This window comes from Ailuropoda melanoleuca, chromosome 12 (assembly GCF_002007445.2).
Source record: "Ailuropoda melanoleuca isolate Jingjing chromosome 12, ASM200744v2, whole genome shotgun sequence".
NCBI classification, from domain to species: domain Eukaryota; kingdom Metazoa; phylum Chordata; class Mammalia; order Carnivora; family Ursidae; genus Ailuropoda; species Ailuropoda melanoleuca.
Window position 1 is genome coordinate 30,327,132 of NC_048229.1, and position 27,614 is coordinate 30,354,745.

The 27,614-nt window shown below is 57.9% G+C and overlaps 3 protein-coding genes and 1 long non-coding RNA gene across 8 annotated transcripts in view; 3 read left to right on the forward strand and 1 right to left on the reverse strand.

Moving 5' to 3' along the window:
- Window positions 1-11,543, forward strand: part of IL4I1 (interleukin 4 induced 1) — a 34,445-nt gene extending 22,902 nt beyond the window's left edge. The window contains exons 2-10 of one of the 4 annotated variants that reach the window (XM_034637878.1): window positions 671-806; window positions 2,549-2,719; window positions 5,933-5,967; window positions 6,074-6,312; window positions 6,916-7,028; window positions 7,543-7,744; window positions 9,590-9,658; window positions 9,973-10,109; window positions 10,605-11,543. In XM_034637878.1, the coding sequence (XP_034493769.1) occupies window positions 2,715-2,719; window positions 5,933-5,967; window positions 6,074-6,312; window positions 6,916-7,028; window positions 7,543-7,744; window positions 9,590-9,658; window positions 9,973-10,109; window positions 10,605-11,526 (1,722 nt within the window). In that variant the 5' untranslated portion in view covers window positions 671-806; window positions 2,549-2,714 and the 3' untranslated portion in view covers window positions 11,527-11,543. Of the gene's footprint in view, window positions 1-670; window positions 807-2,548; window positions 2,720-5,625; window positions 5,710-5,932; window positions 5,968-6,073; window positions 6,313-6,915; window positions 7,029-7,542; window positions 7,745-9,589; window positions 9,659-9,972; window positions 10,110-10,604 lie in introns of those variants that run through there. The other 3 variants (XM_034637880.1, XM_034637879.1, XM_034637881.1) reach the window with 3 other exon arrangements.
- A 267-nt stretch (window positions 11,544-11,810) lies between these two features.
- On the reverse strand, window positions 11,811-22,935 carry TBC1D17 (TBC1 domain family member 17). 2 transcript variants are annotated; one of them, XM_034637876.1, is made up of 17 exons: window positions 22,730-22,929; window positions 22,349-22,447; window positions 22,067-22,141; window positions 18,729-18,852; window positions 17,758-17,965; window positions 17,164-17,275; window positions 16,896-17,054; window positions 16,406-16,534; window positions 16,200-16,303; window positions 15,502-15,596; window positions 14,911-15,027; window positions 14,715-14,815; window positions 14,536-14,635; window positions 13,516-13,613; window positions 13,245-13,361; window positions 12,625-12,711; window positions 11,811-12,540 (listed from the first exon to the last, which is right to left on the reverse strand). In XM_034637876.1, the coding sequence occupies exons 1-17, from the start codon at window positions 22,748-22,750 to the stop codon at window positions 12,337-12,339; spliced, it is 1,950 nt and encodes a 649-aa protein (XP_034493767.1). In that variant the 5' UTR covers window positions 22,751-22,929; the 3' UTR covers window positions 11,811-12,336. The 2 variants fall into 2 exon arrangements, with proteins under 2 accessions (XP_034493767.1, XP_034493768.1); XM_034637877.1 differs by lacking the exon at window positions 11,811-12,540 and having other exon boundaries at window positions 12,665-12,795; window positions 22,730-22,935.
- Window positions 13,620-16,193, forward strand: LOC117795108. Its single transcript, XR_004618931.1, has 3 exons — window positions 13,620-13,859; window positions 14,408-15,227; window positions 15,860-16,193. It is a non-coding gene; the product is annotated as an uncharacterized LOC117795108 (long non-coding RNA).
- Window positions 22,936-23,534: 599 nt separating the features above from the next.
- The window catches only part of AKT1S1 (AKT1 substrate 1), an 8,188-nt gene continuing 4,108 nt past the window's right edge, over window positions 23,535-27,614 (forward strand). Inside the window, exons 1-2 of the mRNA XM_034638975.1 lie at window positions 23,535-23,893; window positions 27,263-27,608. Coding sequence (XP_034494866.1) covers window positions 23,841-23,893; window positions 27,263-27,608 — 399 coding nt within the window. The 5' untranslated portion in view covers window positions 23,535-23,840. The remainder of the gene's footprint in view (window positions 23,894-27,262; window positions 27,609-27,614) is intronic.

Here is a 27,614-nt window from a genome sequence, read left to right on the forward strand (position 1 = left end):
GCTACGGGAGAGGGAGGGGAACAGACTAGAGGAGGGAGAGACCCCACTCTGACCCACTTGATTCTCTGAAAGCTCATCCCCCTGGGCAGTGGCCCTTTGTGCAGTCTGAGCCTTGACTAACCGCATGACCCACATCTGACCCCTCTGCCTAAAGGGAGGAGAGATGGAGCAGCCTCAAGTCCTTCTAGAAAGTAGGAAGTCATTTGCATTTTATCCACATTGATTGATTCAACATCTAGTTTTGAAGCACCTTATATATACCAGATCCTGATCTGGCATGGGGTCACAAAAATGGAACAGTGTTTCTGCCCACACAGGGGTTGTGGAATCATGCTAGAAGGCTTTTTCTTGAGTTTCCAATGTATCTAATTGACCTGTTTTACATATTGAACATTAGTAACACTTAATTGCTTTCACATAGGTACTTTTTAAAATGAAAATAGTTCACTTATTCCCATGCCCCAAGGGGGACCATGGGCCACCCCACTTTGGAAAACACAATTATAAATCAGGACGGTGGTCACGGTGCTCTCGCGTCATGGGGAAAATGGCCCCACCAGGCTTCTGGGAGCACCAGGGAGGAGTCCCCAGGATTGTCACAGGACCAGCAGCTGGCGGGGTGCTGCCTTGCAGATGACGGCTTCATTTTAACTGCAGTTTCCCTTTCCAGGAAGAAAACACAGATGCGCTTCTTTGCTGGTCCTGACAAACGGCCTCTACTTAAGTTCCTCTTCATTAAGTAGTATGAAGACAGCAACTGTGGTGACTAAATTTGGAATCACAGGCTTTTAAAGGCGAATCTCTCAGTAAGCTGTTACTGCATTTCTTCTCCCAGTTCAGGGATAAGAGTGGCAATTAGATGTATGGTTATGGCTTTGCTTTCGATCTCAAGGAAACAGTCAAATGACTTTTTCTCTACGGCGCAGCCGCTTCCCCAGGATCATGCCTCTGCCTGTCGGGCACAGCTTGGCATCCGAAGGATCAGATGTTTCAAACAGATTTCCAGAACCACAGCGCCCTTATCTCCTAGGGGAGGTTGAAATGAATGATTCCCAAGCAGTGGTGTGCTGGTAAATTTAACAGTCGACTCCCCGGAGTAGGGGCAAGCCCTGATGGGTAGCAAATGCCGATGCTGGTGGTGTAAGGACTCCCACCATGGCTGATTTCAAGCCACGGATGTGAAGTCAGTTAACAGGAATTTGGGAAATTGATACATATAGATACAATTGGTTCACCTCAAGAGTATACATAATAGTAAAATGTAATCAAGGGATTGGGAAATGATGAGTTTTGAGTATTTAAATTTGTTTTTAAGATTAATCATAAATATTTTTTAAAAGAATGGTGTGCAAAACAAAACCAAAGATCGTTTATCAGTCAGCTCTTGGGCACTGCTAGGAGCAAGCCCAGCACACCACTGCTCCCAAGTTTTTAATCAACCTTGAAATTACTTGGGTGCTTGAAAAGTCTGCCCTCAGACTCTCAGGGCAAGGGCTTTCTGCAGAACTTCCCAGGAAAGAAATCCCTCAGCCTCAGAAGCCACGTTGGCTTCTGGACACCAGCCAGCCCCCAGCCAGGCTTATCTGTCCCACGCTGCCCCTGTGCCCGTCCCACAGCCCTCACACAGTGGCACTAATCACTTCAAACATGAGTGACTCACCTAGGCACACAGCTCACATCCAGACACCGTCCTGGTTCAACCCCATGACCTCCACAGGTTTCCCCGTGGCAGAAACCAGATCTGGTATGCTGCTCAGCCAGCCTGGTGCTGTGGGGTCACATTAAACCCTGGGTTCTAAGACACAGACCACAAGTCCACTGACCTGAAAGTAACACTCTAACAAACCCTCAGTATCACTCAAATGCAAAGTGGGCTCCTCTTTGAATTTGGGTTCAAACCAACTGTCAAAGAATTTTTTGAGGGGCACCTGGTGGCTCAGTCGGTTAAGTTTCCCAACTCGATCTCAGCTCAGGTCTTGACTTCAGGGTCTTGAGTTCAAGCCTCACATTGGGCTTCACACTGGGTGTGGAGCCTACTTGAAAAGCTTTTTTGAGACAATCAGGGAAATTGGACTTTGATTTAATGCCACTTTTAAATGCAATAATGTTTTTTTTAAAGCAGATAAGTTCTAATCTTTTTTAAAGCAGAAGTTTGTTGGCAAACTATAGTCCCACTTCCTGTTTTTGTAAATAAAGTTTTATTGGGACACAGCCACGCCAGTTCATTATACATGTTGTGGCTACTTGGAGGGCAGAGTTGAGTAGGCAAGACGCAGACGTTGTGGCCCCCAAAGCCCCAAATATTTACGGAAAACATTTGTAGACCTCTGTTTTAGAGAAACATCCTCAAGTATTTACCTACAAAATAAGATGTGTGGGATATGCTGTAAAATACTGCAGTGGGGGAAGGAGAAAATGTAAATGAAACAAGATGGGCTAGGAGGCATTGGATGCCCTTGGGTTCATCATCCCAGTCTCTCTGGTTTTATGTCTGTTTGAAATTTCCGTAATAAAAAGCTTTTGATAAGGGAGGACCTGCCCTCCACAGCCTCCCAACTGCTCTGACTTCACCAGGACCCTGGCACCTTTGGTCTAACGGGAATCAGGACAAAGCTACCACCATTGACCCCGTTTCCGTACACGCCCGACGATGACTTCTGTCCCGGGCTAACCAGAAAGGCCATGGGCGCTGAGAGAGCCCCCCAGAGCCAGCCATGCAGTGAGTGCCCCCCATGGGGCCCAGGGGTTCTGGAAAGGGGAAGGAGGGGCAGGAGGGCTCTGTGGGAAGGGGGACCCTGTCCAGGGGTCAGGCCCATAGATCAAGGGCCTCGGGTAAGTCTGTCCTCTGCTCTCTGAGCCCCTCCCTGATCCAAGTCTGGACCGCTGACTTCTACCTGGGGCCCTGGGCATTCCCTGGGCAGGCCCTACCCTCTCAGAGACTCGGTGAAAGCTTTAGTAGGAACCACTCATGCTCTTTGAACTGCCTCAGAGAAAACAGTATGTGTAAAGCAGGAGCCCTGTCCCCTGCACAACTGTGTAGCCCCCAGTATTTCCTATCCTGCCAGCTGTACCCAGGTTTCTGTCCTGGACCACAGCTGGCCGCTTGCGGGAGTTCATTCAACACAGCCTAAGCCTAGCCCAGGGGTTCTTAGGGTGCTTTTGCCTCCCCTTCCCCTGGGAATCATTGACAATGTCTGGAGACATTGGTGGTGGTCACAGCTCAAGGGACAAGTGCTGCTGGCATCTAGTGGGTAAAGGCCAGTGAGCCTGTTCAGCCTCCTACCGCACAGGATGACCTGCATAAAGATGGCCCCAAGTGTCAACAGTGACGAGGCAGAGAGACCCTGGCCTGGCCCCCTCCCCAGTTCACGAGCCCGAGCTTGCTTGCCGCTGATGAGCAAGTGTTTCAGAACGTGGGCCTAGAGCCCGGCTGCTGGCATCAAACCCAGGTGCTGCCCCCTCTCAGCTGGTGACCTCTCTGGGCCTCAGTTTTCTCCACGTAAGATGGGGACAGTTAAGCCCACCTTGTCAGAATCCTTACTGGAGTAAGTCAAGTGGAATGTATGAAGTATCTGGGACGTGGTAGTCAACAGCACCCACAGGCATTTCATAGGGAGCAAGCAGACTGATCAGGCCCTGCCTAACAGGATCCCTACCCTCTCAGGGTCAACTGGCTCCCAATCCTGGGTCGCCTCATGAGGGGTTCCTCTCCCTCCCTCCCTGCCCCGCTGACCCCCGGAGGTTGGCATTTCACATCTCTTAAGAGTCCAGGAGGTGAGCCGGGGGTGTGCCTGAGCCAGGGGGCTTTGAACAGCAATCCTCTGTGGGAGAGAAACCAGGGGGGTCAGCTCAGGGACCCCAGCAGGGCCCCCCAAGTTGTTTTGGGGACCAACACTTCTTTCCTAGACAAGTGCAGGAGTTCATGGCTCTGCGGCCTCCACCCCTTTCTGCTTCGATGGTATGGCCGCTCGCTTTCTCTGTGTGGACATTGCCTTGAGGAAGTAGAGCAGATGGGCCTCTGGCAGGGGGCCAGCGGGACCCCCAGCTCTGTCAGTCCCCACTGTGGGACCCAGGGCATGAGCCTTTGCCTCGGTGGGCCGGGTTCCCCTCCAACTAGGGCCCTGGGGTTAGAGGAGCGCTCGTGCCGTGTGCTCGTGTCCTCCTGTGAGGACAGCCCCAGCACGGCACGCCCCACATCACCAGGAAGGAAGCAGGCAGGGGGGGCCAGAGGGAGGCCTTCCTACCCTGAGGCCTTGGGCAAGTCCTGGGGTCTCCCCCCGCCTGCCCCCTCTCCATCTCAGATCCTCCTCTGTCAAGTGCAGCGCTGTGAGGCCCACAGTGAGTGCAAAGCACTGAGCCCAGGACCACCTTCGTGGGTCCTCACCATGGGGACGGTCTCTGCCATGTGTGCTGACTTGCGCCCTTTGCTTTCTTGGCATTTGGTCTCGAGGCTTGAGGCTCTGTGCAGTGGACTGTGTTTCCTTCTTGGCTGCCTCACAGGCCCCCGCATCATATGTTTTCTGACTCATCTGCCCCCCGCTCCCCCCATTCTGCATCAAACCACATCCCTCTTTGATGGACCCTTTCGGGTTTTCCCATCTTGTTGCTACAGAGGATCTGCGGCCTCTGGCTTTACTCCTCACCAGCTGCCTGGTGCCCTCTGCCCCCACGCCAAGAAAAATCCCCAAAGTTTCGTCTTCTACCTCCACCACTTCAGGGGACCTGCCACATGTCCCCGTGGCTAAAGCCCCAAAAGCTGAGGGACCCCTGCTGCCACAAGTGGGGGGACTCCTTGGAGCCAAGTCATCTTGTTCTTCTCACTGCCTGACCTCAGGAAAAAAGCGCCCCATATATAGGAGCGGTGAAGGCCAAGGCCAGGGGCCAAGAGGCAGAGGCTCCTGCAGCCTTTTTGCTGAGGTGCCCCCTGGCACCCTAGCCTGAGCTGAGCACTACAGCTGAGCATCTCAGCACAGGGATGGGAAGGATGAGCACACATCCTGGGCTGCTCCTTGTGCAGGGCTGGGGAGCAGGGCGTCACTCCTTGAGCCCCTTCCAGTACCCCTGTGGTGGCAGCAGCTGGCATTTCCTAAGGAGCAAGTTCTAGTATTGACCCAGGAGCTTGTTCACAGGGCCTGACCTGGACTCACTCCCTAATCCTACCCACATTTTAAGGCCCCCACTTGACAGCTGCAGACCAGAACCATCGAGGCAGGCACCAGGCTCAGGACCCAGCCAGGCTGGCCTCAGAGACTGAGGCTCAGAGCAGCCACGTGGGAGGGGAGTGGAGCCAGTAAGGGCCCTTCAGGGCACAGCGGTGACTGACACACAGGACTCAGAGGCTGTCACAGGGAACATGCAACCCCAAGGGCAGACACAGGGACCCTGAGACCAGGCCCCCTTAGCATGGTTCCTGAGCATTTATTTCTGGCCTTCCAACCACCCCAGAACTATCTGGGGCAAGAGGAAGAAAATAGACTGATTTGCTTCCTCTCAACCCCCCTTCCCCACCACCCACCTCCTCCAGCCTCAACTAAACTCTGAGCACCTGACCGTACAACCCAGGAAAGTAGTTTCGTTTCCCCGCCACAGTTTTCCCAGAGGGAGGGGAGGGCGGGGCTCAGCTAGTTTAAGGACCGGCAAGGGGGGACGGGGCAGACCAGTGGTAGCGACAGAGGACAGAGGTGCTGCTGCTGTCCACGGAGAGCCAAGGTAGAGAAGGCTGCAGAGACTGGGACCCCCAGAAACAGACACTTGGAGACAGGGAGGGCAGAGGAGAGGGGAACAGAGAAGAGAAAGGAGTGCAGGGATGGGGACAGAAGGGCAGACAGGTGAGCACAGAACAGGAGACGGCTAGATGGGATAGACGGAGGGATGAGGCCATAGGGGTGGCCAGATCCCTGTCACAGTGACCCTTGCCTCCCCTCCAAACTAGACACCGTCTCCCACCGAGAGTTATGGCCTCATTAGGTAAGTAAGCAGGGGAAGGGGCACAGGGACGGGGGGGACGGAGCCCACTTTTCTCCCCACACATACCTACTGACCTGCCCACTGACCCTGTCCCTCCTCCCTCCAGCCCGGTACCTCCTCGTCCTGGTCTCCATCTTCCTCAGCCTGGTGGCCTCCCTGGATTGGAAGACTTCCCACAGCCAGGATCCCTTTGAAAAATGTATGCATGATCCTGACTATGAGGTGCTGCTTAAGGTTGTGACCTTGGGCCTTAATCGGACCTCAAAGCCTCAGAGGGTGATTGTGGTTGGTGCTGGTGCGGCTGGTTTGGTAGCTGCCAAGGTGCTCAGTGATGCGGGACACAAGGTGAGAAGTTCTGTTTGTAGTCTACCTTGAGTCTTTTCTGCTGCAGGCTGGGAGTCCTGGGTGTAAGGGCCTGGCCACATCCCTGTTAAGGGGCTGGTAGGAGGAGAGCTATGCTTTGCCCCTTGGTCTGGGGAGTGAAACCCAGAGGGAGGCTGAGAGGCCTTTGATTTCCCTGTCCTGCTCATTCCTGAGGGAACTCCCTCTGAATGTCCTCCAACCTCCTGGAGGGAATTTGTGTTGGTGGAGATGGAAACTCCCCTCAAGGAGAAATGCCCCCTGAGGTCTAACCACTGTCCCTCTCACTGAAATCCAAGAATGAGAATGGGCTGGGCCAGTTCCTCTGCGCCTGCAAGAAATCTCCCCACTCTCTGAACTGGGAAGTCCCTTTGCAATCTGGCTTGCCATCTTCCTGCTGCAGTCTGGAGAGTGTCCTATTGTACGTGTTTGCTGTGATATCTGTTCTACCAGCTCCTCTCACTTCTCCATAAAGAAGGGGGTCCTTCTCTAGTCGAGGTCTGTGCTGCCATGGGGATGGAAGGTTGGGGATGGGGGGTCTGTGGGAGGAGCTGAAGGGCCTTGCTTGCTGCCCGCCCCATCCCTCAGGTCACCATCCTGGAAGCAGACAACAGGATCGGGGGCCGCATACTCACCTACCGGGACCGGAAAACGGGCTGGATTGGGGAGCTGGGAGCCATGCGCATGCCCAGCTCGCACAGGTGAGGACTGACCAGGCAGCCAGGCGGGCACTGCGGCCACCGCAAGTCCCAAGGCTGTGCCAGATCCCCAACTCTACCCCCACTCCAGGGCCAGACTGAACAGCTCTGACCCCAAAACTAACCCCCCAATCAAGTTGTGTCAAGATTCCACCTCCCCGTCTGTCCATCTTCTGATCTAACTTCAACATCTCCTAGCTCCAGCCAGACCTCCAGACCCTAACCCTGTCCCTTCTCCTTGACAAGCCCCCATGCAACCCGAACTCTGTCCCCAGACCCACTTCAGCCCCAGTGAAAGCCAGCTCCCGCTACAAACACAATCCCAAACCGTTACAACTTCAGCCTTCCAGCCTCGGGCCTTATTCCCATTTCTTCCCAGGCCCCAGCACACATGACCCCCACTCTAGCCCTGCTGCAGCCTCGTGCCTGTCCCCAAGCCCCCGGAGAGGGGCACCGACTCCCCCCTCCACACACACATGCCCTACCAGGCCCTCACCAGCCTCTCCGGCTCCTTCAGGATCCTGCACGAGCTCTGCAAGAGCCTGGGGCTCAACCTGACCAAATTCACTCAGTACGACGAGAACACGTGGATAGAAGTGAACAACCTGAAGCTGCGGAACTACGTGGTGGAGAAGATGCCCGAGAAGCTGGGCTACAGACTGGACCCCAGGGAGAAGGGCCACTCGCCGGAAGAAATCTACCAGATGGCTTTCAACCCGGTAGGCGGCCGGAGCCCTGCGGCTGTCCTCACTCCCCTCAGCGCTCCGCCCTCTGCCCAGCCTCCTCCCTGCCTGGCTGCTTGCCTCCCTTATTCCTCTTGTCTGCTGTTGCTGGCGCTTCCATCTGTGGTTGCCCATAAATGCTGCTCATCCCCAAAGCTCCATCACCCTTTGGTCTCTGATNACACACACACACACACACACACACACACACACACACACACACACACACACACACTGTCCGGACAGCCTCACCTTACACATCTTTGGCTTAAACTTTGATCTGCAGGCTGATGTCTTCCCCATCCATCTCTGGAGACCCAGACTTCTGTCCATGCCCTCCCTGGCTGTACTCTGGGACCCACCAGCTCCCACTGAGCTCAGCGTCTTTCCCTAACCCCACTCATATTCCTGCGTTTTCCCGTCGCATAATGGCCCCATCACCCCCGCCCCAGTCACAGGTAGACAGACCCCCAGATGCCATCCTAGCTCCCTCCCGCTCCCTTCCACCACCAGTACCCCCCTGCCCCATCCTTCCTGCCCCCTAATCACTTGCACTGTTCCCACCTCTCAGTCCCCACAGCCCCTGCCCCAGCTCAGGTTTCAGCCTTTACCCTGGACCTTCACCCTGCTCCTCCCCTGCTCACAGCCCCCCTGTGGCTCCCCAGCACCTCAGCCTCAGGTTCAAGCCCTGACTGGTTTGGTCTCTTTCACCCCCCCTAGCCTCATCTTCTCTCCTCCAAGAAATTTTTGTTACCCCTCAAAGCCCTCATGGTGGCCCAAACACCCCAGCTCCGTACTTTGTGCCGCTGTGCTCCTGCGTCATGCCCTTGATTGCTCTTGCTTCCTGCCCTGCCTGGAAGACCTTTTCCCTCTCCCACCCAGAGAACCCTGCTCATCCCGCAGGAACCAACTCTAATATCCCCTCCTCCAGGAAGCCTTCCCTGGTGCCCTCAGGGAGGAACAGGCCTTGGCCTCCTCTGGGAGCTCCTAACTGTCTACCTCCCCCGTGGGACAAGGGTGGGCACCAAGTCCAGGCCATTTCTGTGCCCTGGCACTGTCCAGTTCAGGGAGCCTAGGGAGACTCAAGGTGAATGACGAGTGAGTGAGTGAGTGAGTGAAGGGGCACATCCTTTGGGGAGTTCCCTGGCCACAAGGGAGAAGCCAGGTGGACAGCAAAGAGGGCTAAAGTGAGACGGGGCTGTCAGGAAGGGAAGAGACTTGAACAGCACGGTAAAGGGTGGCTGCTCCTGTCTCAGGCAGAAATGAGGCAGAGGAACCAGAGCAGTGGTGCAGATGTGGGGGGCTGGGGGGTGCTGGGCACTGTACATAGTGCTGCATAACTGGAGCTGCCCTAAGAGATGGTGACCCAGGAGCTGGCTGAGGTCGCAACTCTGGGGCTCTGGGCACTGGGGAGCCATGGGAGGGCTTTGGGCAGGGGAGAAACCAGAGAATAAACCCCTCAGGGCTGACGGGTGGCAGAAGGGACCTCTGCTTCTGTCTGTGCCCACAGCGATCCAGGTGACAAACAATCATTGACTCACAGGCTAGGACAGACGCAGACCAAACCATGCCCAATGGGGATGAGCATGACATCGTCAGGGTGGGCCTAGGCTGGGGCAGGAGGGGCAGTAACGACTTGGTGAGACATTACAGAGCGGTGACGCTGAATCGCAGTGGAGGACAAGGTGGAGGGCACAGTGTGGGCAAGGCCTGGTGGCTTGAACAAGAGTGGCAAATGGCGGGCCATGGGCAGGTGCAGGAGGAGACCCCAGGTTTGTACTCCAAGCCTGGCCTCTGCAGTCCTGCCCCTGGAGCTCGGCGCTGTCCCTTGTTCCACCACAGGCCCTCAAAGATCTCAAGGCACTGGGCTGCAGAAAAGCAATGAAGAAGTTTGAAAGGCACACGCTCCTGGTGAGTGGGGGCCCCAGCGTCTCTGTCTGAGAAACCCGAACAAGGAGGGTGCCCGTGGGGCGGGAATCCTGGACTCCAGGCCTGCTGTGGACCCCCTGCCTGACCCCGGGGTGGCACACGCTCCCTCTCTGGCCTTGCTTCCCTCATCTGTCACAAAAGGGGGGACTGACTTCTAAGCTTCAGAGAACTGTTCTAAGCTCATGGTCACGTCACGGAACCAAGAGGTTCAGCCTGGGAGGGACCGCCACGGGTGGGGACAGAGCAGCAAGTGCTGCCGACTTGGGTCCTGACCCGGACGTGTGCGCGTCCCTCAGGAATACCTCCTCGGGGAGGGGAACCTGAGCTACCCGGCCGTGCGGCTCCTGGGAGACGTGATGTCCATGGACGGCTTCTTCTATCTCAGCTTCGCCGAGGCCCTAAGGGCCCACAGCTGCCTCAGCGACCGGCTCCGGTGAGGGGCGGGGCCAGCGGGCAGGGGCGGGGCCGATGAGGGCCCCGGCGCGCGAGTAGCGGGATGGGCGGGGCCGTCGGCGTGGGGTGGGGCGGCACTCGTGAGAAGGGGCGCCAGCGTCTGGCCACACTCGCTTCCTTATCCCGGGTCCTCCGGAGGAACTGAGAAGGAAAGGTTCCCGGAGAAAGGCGTGGCCCAGAGGAGGAGAGGCGCGGTGCCCGGGTCAAACACTTCTCGGCTTCCTGGTCCTTGGCGGACGACGGGGACTGGCGAGGGCAGGGGTAGATGAGTGGGCGGGGTCAGCGAGGAGCAGGCAGGTGACAGGGCAGGTAAGGGAGTGGGCGGGGCCTGCGCGAAGGGGCGGGACAAGAGGGGACTCGGCCGGCGAAAACTAGAACCCGGATCCCGGAGTACGCAGGGAGGAGCCTGCGGGGAGGAGCCGACGAGGAGGGGAAGTGCCCGAGCTCCGGGATCACGCTCCCGCCCTGCCCGCAGGTATAGCCGCATCGTGGGCGGCTGGGACCTGCTGCCGCGCGCGCTGCTGAGCTCGCTGTCCGGGCCAGTGCTGCTGCACGCACCTGTCGTGGCGATAACGCAGGGGACGCACGATGTGCGCGTGCACATCGCCAGCTCGCGCAGGGCCCGGAGTCTGAAGGCCATGACCGCCGACGTGGTGCTGTTGACGGCGAGCGGGCCGGCGCTACAGCGCATTACCTTCTCGCCGCCGCTGTCGCGCAGGCGGGAGGAGGCGCTGCGCGCGCTGCACTACGTGCCGGCCACCAAGGTGTTCCTGAGCTTCCGCCGGCCCTTCTGGCACGACGAGCACATCGAGGGCGGCCACTCGAGCACCGCCCGCCCGTCGCGCGTGATATTCTACCCGCCGCCGGGCGAGGGCGCGCTGCTGCTAGCCTCGTACACGTGGTCGGAGGCGGCGGGCTTGTTCGCGGGCCTGAGCACCGAAGACGCGATGCGCGTGGCGCTCGACGACGTGGCGGCGCTGCACGGGCCGATTGTGTACCGGCTCTGGGACGGCAGCGGCATCATCAAACGCTGGGCCGAGGACCCGCATAGCCAGGGCGGCTTCGTGGTGCAGCCGCCGACGCTCTGGCCTGAAGACAAGGAAGAAGGGTCGGACTACGACTGGGCGGTCCCCTACGGCCGCATCTACTTCGCTGGTGAGCACACGGCCTACCCGCACGGCTGGGTGGAGACCGCTGTCAAGTCGGCGCTGCGGGCGGCGTTGTTGATCAACAGCCGAAAGGAACACGCGCTGGTCGACAGCGACGCCGAGGAAGGGGTTGTGCGCCTGGTGCCCAGCCGTCCCCGCTGCGGGTTCCGAAAGGGTGGTGCCACCGACGCCCCGGCTGCACAGAGTTTAACCGCTCGGCACACCACCCACAAGAGACCCGAGCATTAAAAGTATTTTCAGAAAAAGCCGTGTGGTCCTGCCCTCTCCCTGGGTTCAGCCGCTTCCCCGGTTGCCTGGAGCAAAGCCATTAGCCTTCGTGGTAGAAGGGGCGGTGCCTATTCTGGAGCCCCCAGAAGCTGCCCTACTTCTCCCTGTGCAATGGGGCTCCACTGGGGGGTGGGGGACAGGACTGACACCAATTTGCACCACTGGGAAATGGTAATCACAGTGTCCACTCCGGCTGTCATTGAAACAGATGGAGTCCTGATGCCAGTAACAAAGCACAACGGACAGTGGGTTAAACAAAAGTTTATTTTTTTTTCACATAACAAGAAGCTGGTAAGCAGAGTCCCCAGAGCTTTTGAACAGCTCTGCAGGCCCTTCCATCTCAGTTATGTCTGGGATGTGTCCCCGCACAGCTACTGGTGTGGCCATACCCCAGCACCCCATCTTCACTCCTCCAAAAGCCCCAGATCCAGGTGGGGGACAAAGCCCTACCTCCACGAGCCCACAAGGGGCCTTCTCTTACGTCTCATTGGCTGGATGAGGAAAACGTGGTCAGATGTCGGCTCTGCAGCATGGCCAAAAGGGACCATGAGCCACCACCCCCCTCCCCATCCGGGTCCAGGCCAAGGTGGCAGCCCCCTTCCTCCACCTACATGAGGACAACTGGACACGAGAAGCATCCCTTTAAGGGAATCAGCTCAGTGGGAGGGTGCGGGAGGCACAGCGGGAAGGCCCGCCCGGTTCACACCCTTCCTCCCCCACCTCCGGGAGCTGGATAAAGTGCCTGTGCTGGGCGGCCGCCGGCTCTGGGGGTTAGGACTCTGTGCTTTCCTCTTCCTCCTCCTCCGGCAGGATCTCCAGGCTGCTGTCCGGCTGCGGGGCTGTGTCCTCAGGGGGTGGTGGGGCCGGTGGAGCCCGGGTGGGCGAGAGAGGCAGTGGAGAGGTAGGGGGCGAAGGACTTCGGGGCTCTGCGGGGGGCACCAGACCTAAGACCTCCTGCACGTTGTGGGGCAGCTCCTGGAGGGTTGGGGGTGGAGGCGAAAAGTCAGCGGTTTTACCCTGGAGGGTGGGGAAGGCTGTTGGGAGAGGTTGGGGACTCACCGGGCAAGAAGTCAGCTGCCGGTAGAGGGCCTCAGCCCGCGTCAGAACGTCCTCCACGCTCAGCTTCATGGTCAGCTCATTGATGTGCTGTGGGAGGGGGTGGGTCAGGCCTGCCTGCCTGCCTGCCAGCACTCAACCACCACCGCCCGAGCGCCCACTCTGTGCCTCGTGCTGGGGATACAATGGAGGAAAGAGAGACTGGGTGGACCCCGGGGGCTGGGCGAGAAGGGGAGGTATGCCCTTTCAGGCTGCTTGCCACAGGCAGGATACAACGAAGGGAAAGGACCCTGAGATCCACCCCTATGGCCCTGCCTCGCATTAATGTACTGGGGAAGGGGCAGGTCCCCCCTTCATGTGCTGGCCACACTCTGAGGGCACTGCTGGGAGCCAGGGATGGGATGGAGTAGGAGAAAAACAGGCTGGGTCTCATGGCCGTGGTGCTCACCGCTTAGCCAACCATACTTTCAATAATCCTATTTTGACTACCTACAACCCCAAGGTACTGTGTCACAGGCATAGTGCCAGCCTCCACTGAGTTCACAGCTTAGCTGACGTGTCCATTTATAGAGGTCAGGATGAACAGGGAGAGGGGGAGGACTGGGAAGGAGCCAGGGCCTCACCTTGAGGATCTCGTTGGAGCCGAAGCCAGAAAGCATGAGGGTGTCCCGCTCCATGTCCAGAATGGCACAGGCCACCAACAGGTGCAGATTGGGGCCAGGGAGCCCTGTCCACAGCACCTAGGAGAGCCAGAGCGAGCAGTCATGGCCCAGGCTCCGCCTGAAGTCCCACCCAGGTCTGCTCTACCTCCTGCCCACTTCCCACCACCCTCTCAGCCCAGGACAGCTGACTTCTCTCTCCTCTCTGCCCTCCCACCCGCACTGGCAGGCCCACCTCCCACAGCCGAAGGACATCGGGGAAGGGGAATTCCCTCTTGAACCAGATGAGCAGCCACCGGAAGCAGAAGCAGAGGGAGCCAGAGTCCTGGGAGTCTAGAGGAAGACAGTGGTGGGAGGGGTGGTGCTCAGCCAAGAACAAGCTCAAAATCCATTCCAATCCCATCCTAATTCACAGCGTGCAGGGTGGTCAGACTGAGACTCTAAGAAGTTATCCAGGCTGCAAGATCTCTACCCGTCTAGGCAAGTAACTTACGCCCAGCACGGGAAGGCTTCGGAGCTGAGCCAGGAATGCTGTCAACAGGAATCTTTCCCATCCCTGCCTTCCAGACTCCCGATGAGGTGAGCTAATCCCATGTCCCACCGTCACATAAAAGGGATGCAGGACACTCAGGGAAAAAATAAAATCTATCAATACCCAATGCCGGTGAGGGCGTGAGGAAATGGACACTCACGTACTCGGCTAGCAGAAACACAAGCTGGTAAAAATTTCCAGGAAAGCAGTGACGGGAATAAACATTTCACAAGCTGTAAAAACATCTACTGCCCCGAATACAATGCCACTTCTTGGAATTTAGCCTCAAAAAATTATCCAGACAATATTCATCATGATGAAAACTTGCAAATAACCCCAACGTCCAGCAGGTCAGGTCAAATCTATTCTTGTACATACTTAAGACAGACAGAATGCCATGCAGTCGGGCGGCTCATGTCCAAGCGCCCCCGGAAGTGGCTATGCCCAGGCCCCTCATCTGCAAAGTACAGGATCGAGGGGAGCCCGGAGGAGCCAGCTCGTGGTGGGGGGCAGGGTGCGCAGGCCCACAGCTGCGCTCGCTGAGGTTTCGCTCCAAACCTCAGTCCTGCTTTTACATGTAAGTGTTGGGTTCCAGCTTTTGCAGGGATATCTCCCTCATCTGGATTAGGACCAAATGTCCTGGATACCGTCAGCGGCCACTTCCGGAGACTCGGTGGCAGGGCCTGCGCCCCCCCTGCCCCGCCTGCCCGCTGGGACACTTACCCAGGAAATCGCAGAGCGGCGGGTCCAGCACCCTCAGGAGCAGCAGGAGCTGTCCGAGCTGTCGCTTCATTGTCTCCTGACTCTCCTCGAAGTTCCCGTGCTGCGGGAGGGATGGCCACATGAGGAACCAGACCCCCACCCTTTGAGGGGGCCTGTCTCCCGCCTGCCTCGGGCCTCACCACGAGCTCCATGAAGCCACAGAAACACCAGAAGGCATCCACCTCGTTCTGAATGACGTAGAGGATCGGGGAGAGAAGGTCACTCATGCCCTGGACGTAGCCTGGGGTGGGACAGGAGGTCAGGGCCCAGCCCAGGCCCCCAGCACCCCCCAAGGGAAGGCCCGGCCCCCAAGCCCTCCCCGGGCTGGCGTCGCACCGAGGTCAAAGTGGTACATGCAGTAGGTGAGGAGGATGTCACTCAGCAGGCCCAGCCCCGGGTTCTCAGGACCCTCATAGAATTTGTTGGTCCGATCAGTACGGCTCACGTCTCTCTCTGTGAAGACAGGGTGCAGGATGCGAAAGTGAGAAGGCTGTGGGGGCCCGTCCCTCCTGGCCACGGGCACCAGCCCCCACTCCTCTCTTCGGCAGACCCCAGGAAGGTGTGAGTCGGTCCAGAAAGCACCTCAGACGCCCTCGCATGAGGCACTCTGCCTCACGCTTGCCGGATCGCCACAGCCTCCCAGCAACCGACAGGTACTAAACCATCCACAGGTGGGAAACTGAGGCCCAAGGGGGCCAAATCACTCGCCAAGATCTCACAGCGAGTACGCGGCAGATTTGAACCCAAGGAGTCTGGCTCCCTTCCCCTGCTCCCCCTCTCCCCCATCCCTGGCTACTCTCACCCCTGCTCCCCGCCCATCACCCCGCTGCAGATGACATCATCCCTATTTCTGGGGAGGCAGAGGCTTCCGCTGTCCCCTCCCTGCTGTTTGCCAAGTCCCCACCCCAGCCCTGGCCCTCAGCCTACCGATGAGGCCGCGGTAGCCGTGCAGCAGTGAGTTCCTCCGCTCCTGCTCGGGGCTCACGGATCTCCACTGCAGCTTCATTCGGAAGTACTCGTCCCTGGTGGGGGGAGAAATGAGACACGAGGCCACTGAAGCAGGCCACCTACTCATCCTTGTCCCCTTGCTGCTCCTTTCTGACATCTCTCATGACACAGAACGGCCTGGTGAGCTTTTCTTTAGTTTTTTTTTAAGCAATCTCTACCCATGACGTGGGGCTCAAACTCACAACCCCAAGATCCAGAGTCACACTCTCTACTAACTGAGCTTAGCCAGGTGCCCCCTGTGGGCTTTTGTTCAAAGCCTGTCCTCCCTGCCGGACAGAGAGCACCAGGGCGGGGACCAGGACACGCAGCAGGGGCACGTGTACCAGGAAGGAGGAGAAGCGGGCCCCACTGGGTAAGGAAGCCCGCTGCAGGGTGATGGTGGCTGCGACATGATGCTGCTGGAAAGAACACAGTGATGCCCGCCGGAGACGAGCCTGCCTGCTCACTGCCGTCCCCGTGTGTGACAGCGGGTGCCCAGCACGTGGCCGGCTCGACTGACGCTTGCGGGGCGAGCCCATCTGTGCACCTGTGATGTGTCAGGTACCGTGCCAGGATGGGGACATGTTTGACTTGGGAGGCTGGAGCGGGACGGGGCGGCCACAGCTTCTCTCACTCACGTTTTCTTGCGCACGTGGGCCTTGTGCTCCTCTGCTGAGCCCTCCCAGCTGAGGTACCCCAGGAGGAACTTCCAAGCTTCACGCCTCAGGCCGGGGCTCAGACCCTGGGGGGGAAGAGCAGGGCCAGTGGCTCAGAAGAGCCTCCCCCAGCCACCTGCGCACCCTACCGAGCTCCCCCACCCCACAGCACACAACCGGCGCCTTACCCCGGAGAAGATGCGGGCCTTCAGCACAGGGACCTGTTGCAGGCGGCCCTCGGGGCCCACATGGTGGGCCCACTCCTCCTCTGTGACTGGAGGTGTCCGCTCCACAGCTGGCCGCGGCCCCAGCTCCACCTGCACGACACAAGGCAGGTGAGCTCGGGGCCTCCCACATCCTTTCCAGCCCCGTCCCCGGCCACCTGCAAGGTAGCTCAGAGCCCTTCGCAGCTCCACAGGCAGCTAATGTGCAGGGTGGGAAGCATCCCCTTCCCTGGGTCAGTGCCAAAGTCACCCTCCGTGTCAGGAAGAGCCCCCCCCCCACAATAACAGGGAACAAGTACACAGACTAAAAGCACTCTCCTCGAAGTCACTCCTCGTGTGATCTGATGATTGGGGTGCTGCATCATCCCCGTTATTGGGGAAAAGGAGGCCCAGGGAATTACAGCCACCTGCCCAGGTGACAGCCAAAAGATAGCAAGGTCCACCTGATACTCACACAGGAAATGACCTCAAACCCAGGCTCTGGCTCGTCATCAGGGGGTGGAGGAAGGTCGGGGGAGGCCCCCTCTGGGTGTGGCTGCAGGGCTCCCCGGAAGAAGTTGGTCACACGGGAGAAGCTGCTGAAGGTGGTGGAGTAGGGGTCCTGGAGAAAGCGCTGTGGACAGCGCCAAGGGGGTGGTCACAGCTGCACCCCATCCTGCCTTGCCCACTACAGTCCACCCCTCCCTGCCCACAGGGGCCAGGCTGGGCACTGGGACACTCACAGACACCACGTTGGAGCTGTCCTGGTCAAAGAGCTGGAGGTGGTGGAAGGAGCTGGAGAGCGCCGAGGAGTCGTGGGGGAAGACAAGGTAGAGGCGGGAGTCCTGTGGGGAGCTGGGGAGGGGGTGATGTGGTGACACCCAGGCAGAGGGCCCCACATGTGTCCCCTGCCCCTCAGGGTCCAACTGCCCCTGGGGAATCCCTCAGCTAGGGCCTGACCACAGCTGGACCCCGGGGGGGACACACAACCCACGGCTGGCCACTGAGGGCCAAGGGCCTTCCACCTCCCAGGGTGACTGATACAGGCACAGGCCAGTAAGAGGCGGCTCCGGGATGCTGCTGGGGAAGGAGCTGCTTCGGTCACTGGGGCTGCTAAGGGATGCCCAGAGATCGATACCAACTCAGAGGGAAAAAGAACAGTTCTTCCTAACGTGCCTGAAATCAAACCACCCCTTGGCTTTGTGATTACACATGCCAACTGATTCCCTTCATCTACCTTTAAATCAGTCTGTTTGTTTCACAGCCCCGAGGGGCCAGGCTGCAGCCGCAGGCGGCCAGGGCCTGCCCCAAAGGCCCGGTGCTGGGAAAAGGCTCACCTGGCTAACAGCAGGTAGCGGCTGAGGACACGGAGAAGGGCGCGGGTCCCTCCGCGGTGAAAGTGCAGGGCAGGGAGGGAGCCTCCAGCCTGGGTCACCAGGACCAGGTAGGCCCAGCTGAGGCCTGGCTTGGACCGGCGGATGGACTTGAGCTCCCCGAGACTCACCGAGAAGGCCCAGGAGCCCCGGGGGGAACTGGGCTCTGCACCTAGGGAACAGCAGTGTTGGGAGCAGGCGTGGGGAGTCAGAGGCAGCACAGATATCCACTGGGAGCCATCTGGGAGCCCTGGGTCACCTCCTATCTCCTTGGAAACACAACTGACGTGCTCTAAAATCTCCCTTGGCTCCCTGTGGCCCTCAGAGTGAAGACCATGTTCTTAACCTGGTGGCAGGCCCCTCAGGTCTCTCTCCTGCCCCCTGCGCATCTCATCTCCAGCCCTTTCTTCACTCCAGACCCCACATTCAAGCCCGTGCTCTAGTGTCCTAAACACACTCAGGGCCCTGTGCCTCTGGCCTTGTACGGCTGCCTTCTCTGCTGGGGGAAAACTCCCAGGTGTCCCCCAGAGCCAAGGGCTGGCATCAGCTCCTCCTGGAAGACTTCTCCACTCCCCAGACAGGTTGGATGCCTCCTCTGGTGCCCCCAGCACCCTATAAGACTCCAGGATAGCCCAAATCATCCTCTCACCCTACAACTGTCTCCACCACAGCCTGGAAACCTTCACAGGCAGGACTCACGTGGGGGTGCCCACAACAATCCAGCAGCCCGTGAGATGAGCAAGCTGCAAACCCTGGAGACCCTGCCAGGCTGGACCTGGGCTGGGGACAGTCCTGTACCCCAATCCACTCTCCTGAGACTGGAAGGCCAGCGATGGACGGCCACCTTGACTGTGGCCAGCAAAGCCTGTGGAGCCATGACCACTAAGGGTAAGGCACGTCTCCACCTGCCCCTCAGGGGCACCCACTCAGCCTACCTCTAGTGGGCTCAGAGTGGCGGGACTGTGGCCGCACAGTGCTGATAACAGCCCAGTCGGGTTCATAGCCGGGGTCAAAGGTCGGCTCCTCCTCAGAGGTGCAGGAGTCACCCCCACTGACATCCTTGGGAGAAGAAATGAAGAGAGTGAGGGGCTGTAGATTCAGGGTTTTTAGATCCGAGCTGGGAGGCAGCCTTGGAAGGCAGCCCCAATGAACAAACAGGGAAACCGAGGCAGACAGCAGTGCAGTCACATCCGATAGCGCTGGCCACAGGCCATGGGAAAGGACAGGGAGGGGACAAAGTACATGATCGCTGCAGAAGCTAGGAGTCCCTTCCACTCCACAATCCCTTTCACGGTGTGCCTTCCTGTCAGGCAGAGGCTGGAAGGCAAAAACTACATTTCCCAGACTCCTTTGCATCTAGAGGTCAGGACACAAGGCAGAGGCGAGCTGAAAGCAGCAAGGAGGCAGGGGCAACTTCCTGCCGCTCTGGCCGGGCCGGCCCTGTCACCGACGATGGAGACTCCGGTTTTCCCACACACACAGAGGTGACTAGGGTAGCAGTGGTGCCTAGCTCAGTCTCCCAGAGCCCGGTCACTAGCTTGGTGAGCGCCAAGTGACTTCCTGCCCTTGGGTGGCAGCTCGGATGGTAGTGTTCTTGGGTCTCCACAGGTCCCACGAAGATCTCTCCCCACTGTCCTCATTTTGGAGGTGGCGGCAGCTCCCCTGGCAGGTCAGTTCTGCAGGGTCAGTCCTGTTCCGCTAGCCCTTGTAAAAACCCAGCAAGCCTCTACTTGTCTGCCTTTAATCCCTTCAAGCTGAAAGTAACTGGAGTGTTCCCTGACTCTGACTCCTGCAACGAAACCCTGCATGAGGGGACCCTGTTGGAAGGACCCAGATGGTGGGTCTACCCGAAAGCCGTTTCTGCAGCTCTTTCCAGGTTGACACAGCCCCTCCCACGGCAGAAGCTAAAACCTCCCACTATTTGCTTTCTCCACCTTCCCTATGGTTCCGAGTGGCCTCGGGCCCCACCTCTGGCCAGTGGGAGCTGAGATGCCATCTGTGGGGAGTTTAAAACAAGGGAAATTCCTGATAAAAAAGGCACCTACAGGGGTGAACACCACCCTATTCAGGCCAGTCTGGGTGCTGCAGGGAGAACATGGTGTCTGGAGTTTGGCACCCAACTAGGGCCACGAAGGGAGTCACAGAGACACCTGTCCACGAGGCTGCTGAACCAGCCCTGCCAAAGCCATCCCTGCCCTCCTGGTCTTATGAGGTGAACGTGAGGCTTCACCAATGTTTACATAATGAGAGTCAGTACTTCCTTCCGCCAGCTTCTGCAGTCCTCTGCCTCTAGGGCACAGGGCAGGATTGCAGCTCACTGAGCTCTACTGGCTGGGGGGAGCCATGCAACTAGTTCTGACCAAAGGGCTGGGATGTACCCCTTCCAGGATGGACTGTTTAATCGCCAGGCAAGAGCTCTTGCCTCTGCCACAAGGAACGGTAGCCGCTCTAGCAGCGTGCTTCTCTGAGTAATCACGACGAACAGAGCTCCTTGGCCAACCTGCAACACACATCTAAAGTGAGCAAAACCAGCCCAAAAAGCTGGAGCTCCAGCAGTCTTTTTGGACCACAAGGCAGCCGTGAGGATAGCCACCACATGTCGAGGACGGCAGAGCAAAGATGGAAGAAAGCTGGGTTGGTGATGACATGTGGACTTGGACTTGTGCTGCTGACTTCTGGACTTTTCAATGGGAGAGGTAGGAGTTTCTATGAGCTGAAGCCACCATCACTTCTGTTTCTATTCCACACGGCCAAAAATAACTCGTAGCTGATGGGGAGTTTCTGAGACATGTCTTGCTTTTCCTGATGAGGACAGATGTAATTGGCACCCTGCTTGCTCCCCTCTTCATGCCTTAAAAGGCAGATGCCGGGGCTACAGCTGAACGAGTCATCTAAAGGCGACCAGGGCACGCACAGGAGGGTCTCAGTGATCCAAGCCCTGACGTCGCCAGCCAAAGCCAGCAGCCCCGTACCTCTTTGACTGTCTTGTAAAAGGAGAGAAATAAATTTGTCTGCTTAACCTGTCGTTGGCCAAATTTTGTGTTCCTTGCAGCTAAATGTATCTGGCGTGCATATGGGCCTTTTCCACTGAAGCCTGTCTCAGTGGGTTTCTGTTAGTCAAAAATAAGAGTGCTGAGGAAGACAGCCACATTTTCAAGAAAGGCACTAGGCCGGCCTGTGAGGCTGACGAAAAATGCAGAATGCTGGTTGCTTCTTCCTCAACCCTGGGAAGCCAGGTTCCTCAGCAGAATTCTGGAATCTCCATTTGTTACCCCCACCAGGTTATTCAAAGCCCCAGTGCCCCAGGTGAGGCTTCCTTCTCTTCCCTGGTGCATCACTCTAACTTTCTCTGACTTCCCAGACTCCAACCTTCCTCCATTAGAGCTTCTGCCCATCCCCCGCATGGTTTCCCAAGGGAGCTTTCCACACCCACACCCTTCTCCTCCTTCCCCGGGTGCCCCGAGAACACAGTCCAAGCTTCTCAGTCGGGCATTTCAGGCCCAACCGCCTTCCCAGCAAACCCCTCTACAGACAGATCCCATTTCCTCCTGTATCCTGAAACGCTCTTCCTCCTGCCATCCCTGAAATACTTTCTTGCCTCCTTCTCATCCTTCGAGTTCTAGTGCAAATGTCTGCTCCCTCCAGAAAGGGGCAGGCCTCTGGAACCAGAGCATCTGGGTTCAAACCCAAGTTCCAACACCTCCTAGCTTTCTGACCTTGCAAAAGGGGCTTCTGATCATCGTGCCTCAGTTTCCCAAAATAGAATGGGTGTGAAGACTGAGGCAGCGTCTGGGTCAGGCTCATCTCTGGGTCCCAGCACAGGGCCTGGTGACGAAAAGTCTCACAAGTCTCTAATAATGAGAAGGGCAAAGTCTGGTACTCGGAGTAGGAGGCAGTACTGAAAGTGTACTTTCTGCCTCCAGGGAAATGCCACACCCCTTCAAGTTCTTGTGGACTGAGAGCCCGTGGAACCCAAATCCACAGGCTGTGTTGTCCTTACGCACCATTACAGAGCTCTCCCAAAGAGAAAAGGGGATGAGGGGACCGCTGTCCCCATGGCTATGAATCTCACGGTGTCTCCTTGCTTTCGAATGGGCATCTTCAGGCCCATTTCACAGAAGAAAACCAAAATGGCAAAGAAAGCCTAGATCCCAACCAGGACCACACATGCTCCAAGAATAAGTCTGAGATTGCACCCAGGTCCTTCAAATGTCTTCCACTGCCCGAACCTGGAAAAAAGCAAGTGGAGAAAGGAGAAGGGAGGAAAGCCTACCTTCTTGGAGAAGAGAATTTGGGTGGAATCTCCAGCCTCCTCTACGGGAACCCAGTGCAGGACGACATCACTGTCCTGAGGAAAGAAGAGAGGAGTTAGAGTGACTCCCCTCCAATTTCCCCAAGCCCTATTTGCAAACTTCTTCCCCTGTCTGGACCCTCAGGCTTACAAAGCCCCCTCTCTCGCTCCAGTCCGCAACCCCTGCCTTCCTACGGTCCCATCGTGACATCCAGACCATATGCCGACAGATGCCGCCTCTATCGCTGCTCCCTCCCGGCCCACCTTCTCCACAACGCGGATGACGCCAGCGATGAGAGAGTCCGGATCTTGGTGCTTCTTAGCACTGGTGTGCAGGTACACGCCGCCCTTCTCAAACACCACCTGGGGACAGGAACCAGTGAGAGGCGGGACCCAAGCGCAGGAAGACACCCAGGGGGCGGGGCCCAGAGGAGCGTCCCAGCCGCCCACGGGGCGGGGCTAAAAGGTAAGGGTCTTCTCTAGGGCAGTGGAGGGGAAGGTGACAGCGCATTTATAAAAGAACGATGCGTTCGCTAAGGCTCAGCCGGACTCCCAGAGCCCCGGCAGGGCGTTGGGGCGAAGCAGACTACCGGAGGGCGTCGCTTCGCATCTACAGAAAAGAAAGAACGCGTTTTCAGTGCGTACCCTGTAACCGGCTCCCTCCATAGCCGCGACCGAGGTCCCACTCCCCCGGCCCTCTCCCTTTCCGGGTCATCGTGCTGTCACATCCGGATAGGAGACTCCCCTCAAGCCTGGACAGTGGTAGCGCCCTTGCTTGTTGTAGAACAGGAGTGGATGTAACCATCTTTCAGAATGGGGTGGTTGAACTTGAACCGCGAGGTTGTAAGTCACATGGCGCATACAGCGAAGGTGGAGCAGGCCAGCGAAAGTGCGCAAGCGCAGTGCTGCTCCCCTCACCACGAAGTAAACAAGGGGGAGGGTCCAAGGGCTCCACCCCCTCGCCCAAGCTCGCTCCGAAACTCCTACTTCTTTCTCCATATTGTATACTGGCATCGAAGCCAAGCAGATGCCATTTTTCTCGAGGGCACGGCCAAAGCCTGTCAGCTGCGGCCATGTTAATGCGGGGCAGTCCCATCTCTCTGAGGGGCGCGACAGCGAGGTCCTGGAAAAGAAACGGGTAAAGGAAGAGAAGGTGAGAGGAGGTGTACGTCACAAGAGGTGCTTAGGGACTTGGGTTAACGGGATGAAGCCGTCAGTATCCCCAGGAACGAAGCGGACCCAGTCGAATTCCTGAGTCACCGTCGGGAGACGGCGGTCTGGGCCGCCATATTGAAGCCTGGCAAACCGAAGCAAAAAAAAGTTGCCATATTGGATCTTTCCCACTCTTGGTGCTGAAGGGGAATATAGGCTGGAGGGAGAATCCATATACATTTTGGGCAAGTGATGCCAGGTTTGTTGCCATGTCGTTAATGGGCACTACTTTCCTCCATTTCTGTGGAAAAGATCGACGATGGGTGAGGGGCGTCAGGTCGCTGGCCTTAGTTTACTGTGGCCCTGAGAGTGCACGTGCCGACGGCCGTATTTCTTGGGAGCAAATCGAAATGGTTCTGGCTTGTTTCCGAGCAGGCTGAAGCCCTTTCACCATCTTTCTTATGGGGACCGTGCTGTCGCAATTGCCCTATTGTCATCCGGTGATGTTCCCCTGGCCATTTTGGTCTCGGGCGGTCCGGATAAGGGAGGCGAAGTGTGCAGCTTGGAGGCGTGCCAACCACGCGGAAGTGACGCGAACGCCGCCATGTCTTTTGAGGGCGGCGACGGCGCCGGGCCGGCCATGCTGGCTACGGGCACGTGAGTGGAGGCGGCGTTGTGAACCGCGGTGTGGGGAGGATTTGGCCGTCCGGAGGAGAGGGGCGCTGGGAGGGCGAGCCGCTCGCGGGAGGGGTATGGCCTGCGTAAATCAGAGGGCAGAGATCTTCCAGCGACCCTACGCTGAGCTCTGGAAAGGGGTCGCCCGCGGGAACCGTCGTGTTTGACCCAAGGCAAAACCTAGACAGCCTTATCCTCAGGTCTCCAGACCCACTAGGATCCTTGCCTTGTTCGTGGACCATGTCCACGGGGTCTGGGGGTTGCTCGGGGGGACTCGGGGCGCCCCTCACCCGTCCATAGGCGGGACTTCCGGTCCTGGCCCCCATCTGGGCGGGATTTCCTGTTTTCTTCCTAGAGAAGCGGGTCTTTCCAGGACCCCCGGGCGAGGTGGGGAGGAGGTCTCCGAGAGGTCGAGAAATGTCCAGACGTTCATCTTTCCCCCGGCTATGCGGGGTGGAGGTGGGGAGGGCATCCTCGACTTTCTCCCACTTTGGGGGGGGGGGGGGGGCGCTGCCAGTTTGACAGGTGGTTGGAAGGGGGCTTCTCTAGCATCCCTCATTCTTTGGCGGACTTTGCCTCTTTCCTCACCTCTTTCTAGAGTCATTTTCTTCACTTCACCTCCTCGTTTCATCCTAAGAGGCCAATTACTTTAGCTCTCCCCTCCGCCTCCTGTGGGGCACAAGTCTCACCTCTCCCTAATCCTAAATTCAATTTGGGGGGCTGCGGAACCCGCCATCCATCTCTGAGCTCCTTAGAGGATACAGGACTTCCTCCAGCCACTGAAGGGGTGGAGTCTCCCCCGGTCTTGGCCACTCTACTTTTGGAGAACTAATTCCAGAGAGCTCCCAGGCCTTAGCAGAGAGGTGTGAGTTGCCCTCCTCCTATTTGCCCAGGCCTCCTCTATACAGTGGGGGGACCCTCACACCCACACACACCCCATTTCTCTCTTTTCAATCCTGTAACTACTCTCAGATCTAGGACAGAGAGTTTAATTCTGATGTCCCAAGGATGTGAGAGCCCCAGCCAGGCCTACCACTGCCAGGCTGTGTGACCTTGGGGCAGTCATTTCCCTGCCCTGAGCCTTAATTTCCTCCATCAACTAGGGGAGACCCTGAGCACCTCTCAGTTCTGTTGGATTTTGAAGTCAGGCAGACAGCAGAGTCAGCCCTGCTCTGACCCATTTAACTTCTGGGCCTTCTGACCAGTAGCTGAGGCTCTCTGAGTCTCATTTCCCCCTCTGGACATAAACCTTTCTTGATAAGGAAGGCGAGATGGTATTTGGAATTAAGAACAGGCTGTCTTTTCCAGCTGTACGACCCTAATCAAAACACTGAATCTCCCTGGCCCTCGGTTTGCAACTGTGAAGTGGGGTGAAGCCCCTCCCTCATAGGGTTGGGGAGAGGGTGGGATGAGAATGGTGATGACCCGTTTGCATGGCTGCCTGGCTGTGGGAGGTGCAGGGTGACTTTGCTGTGGGGTCTGCAGGATTGGTGCTGGTTGTGCTCTTGCCGCGGGTGGCTTCCAGCACGGGCTTTGTACACCAGGAGCCTTGCTTGTCTCGTTCGTGAGGTAACAGCTCCCACCTTAGTGGGTCAGGTAGGAGGTGAACGGACAGGTGTGGGCTCCCTACACGGAGTCGGTGCTCAGCAAACACTGGCTTATGTGATGATGAGTTGAGAAGGGCTGGCGAATTGAAATCAAGCTACACATGACCCTGGCTGGACCAGAACCTTGCTTGAATTCCTCCAGTGACAGCGTGCCCCCTACCTCCCTGAGGAGGCTCCTTGGCTCCCCAGCAGCCCTGGCTCAACCACTCTGGTTTACAGGAAGAAGAAAAATGAGGCACAGAGAGGGCCAGGGAGTGGTCTGAGGACACACAGCAGGTTTGAGATGGCAGGAAACCAGCCCCCTTGCCCCTTGCTCTTTTTTCTCTCTTTTTTAAAAGTTTGTTTATTTATGTAAGTAATCGGTACACCCTATGTGGGGCTTAAACTCATGAGCCCGAGATCAGGAGTCCCATGCTTTTCCAGTTGAGCCAGGCAGGCGCCCCAGCCCCTTGCTCTTTTCATCTCATAAGGAGATGCATCCAGCAGATTGTCTGCTTAGAGCCAACCTGTCCTGGGGCACAGCTCCCTGACCTTGGGGAGCTCACAGTGTGATGGAGGAGGCAGACAGAGGTACAGTTGTCACAAGCTCAAGGGACAGTAAGCTATAATGGGGGTAGCCCAGGGCACTGTGGGTCTAGGGAAGGGATCTGATCCATCCTGGGGGAACAGGGAAGACTTCAGAGGAACTGGCACAACAGTCTTGTAAGAAGTACAAAACTTCGCAGATGGAGTCTAGGCGCGGAGAGCCCCTTGTACACATTTTCTGCTCCGCGCCTGCTCTCTGAGGCCAGCCACGGTGCTGGGCAGGGCTGGTGGCTCAGAGATGAATCCTACAGACTCACCCTTGGGAGGCTCCCCAGTGGCTGGGGAGATGGAGGTGGATTCAGACAGTCCCCAGAGGGCCACATGCTTGAATGGGGGGATTCTCAGGCATTGTCGGAGCCCGAAGAGGGGGAACTGACCCGATCTGGGGTGAGGGCAAGCTCCTTCCACACTAGGGTGAGAGAAAGATTGACAAGTAACTGGAGGACACGTGATCTTGACTGAAGGCCTGAGGCCCCAGAAGTCTGGAAGGCTGTGAGGCTGAGCGGCCATGACCTTGTCCTGGGGATACTTGGTGTAATGTAGAAGGATCCCCAAGGGGCCGTGCACGGCAAAAACTGGAGGCTAAGAGGTTCAGGAAGAGGCGGGAATGATGGATGGGCAGAAAAAGCATGCCGGCCATGCATATCATTGCAAATCTAGAAGCCGCATTAGAAAAGTAAAAGGACAACAGATGACATTTATTTCTGCCATATATTTTATTTAGCCATCGTATCTGAAATGTCATCTTTTCAACACGTAGTCAACATCAGACTGCCCGTGAGACCTCTGACATCCAACTTCTTTGTACTAAGTCTTCGAACGTCGGTGCGGTTTTCGTACTCATGGCCCCTCTCACCTTGGACCCGCCACATCTCATGTATTCCTTAGTCACATGTGGCTGGTGGTTCCCATATTGGCCAAGGCAGGGCCAAGAGGAGGGACTGGGACTGTGGGGACAGGGCGGGGCAGGAAGGCCGGGGCTGGAAGGTTGGGGACGAGGAATTTAGGATGGGGAGGAATTTAGGGGAAGGGGCTGAGCTCAGCTGGGACAAGGTGGGTGGGAGGGACAGGAGTGACATCTAGGGGCGGGTGGACACCGGGGCGCCAGGTGTAGACGGTGCGGTTGGGCCTCAGCTCTCTGTCCTGCTCTGCCCTGCAGGGCGTGGATGGCGTCGGGGCGCCCCGAGGAGCTGTGGGAGGCGGTGGTGGGGGCCGCTGAGCGCTTCCGGGCCCGGACAGGCACGGAGCTGGTGCTGCTGACCGCCGCGCCGCCCCCGCCACCCCGCCCGGGCCCCTGTGCCTATGCAGCCCACGGCCGTGGGGCCCTGGCCGAGGCCGCCCGCCGCTGCCTCCACGACATCGCCCTGGCCCACAGGGCTGCTGCCGCTGCCCGGCCCCCCGTGCCCCCACCAGCACCACAGCCACCCAGCCCTGCGCGGAGCCCACCTCGGCCCACCCTGGCCAGGGAGGAGGACGAGGAAGATGAGGACGAGCCGACAGAGACTGAGACC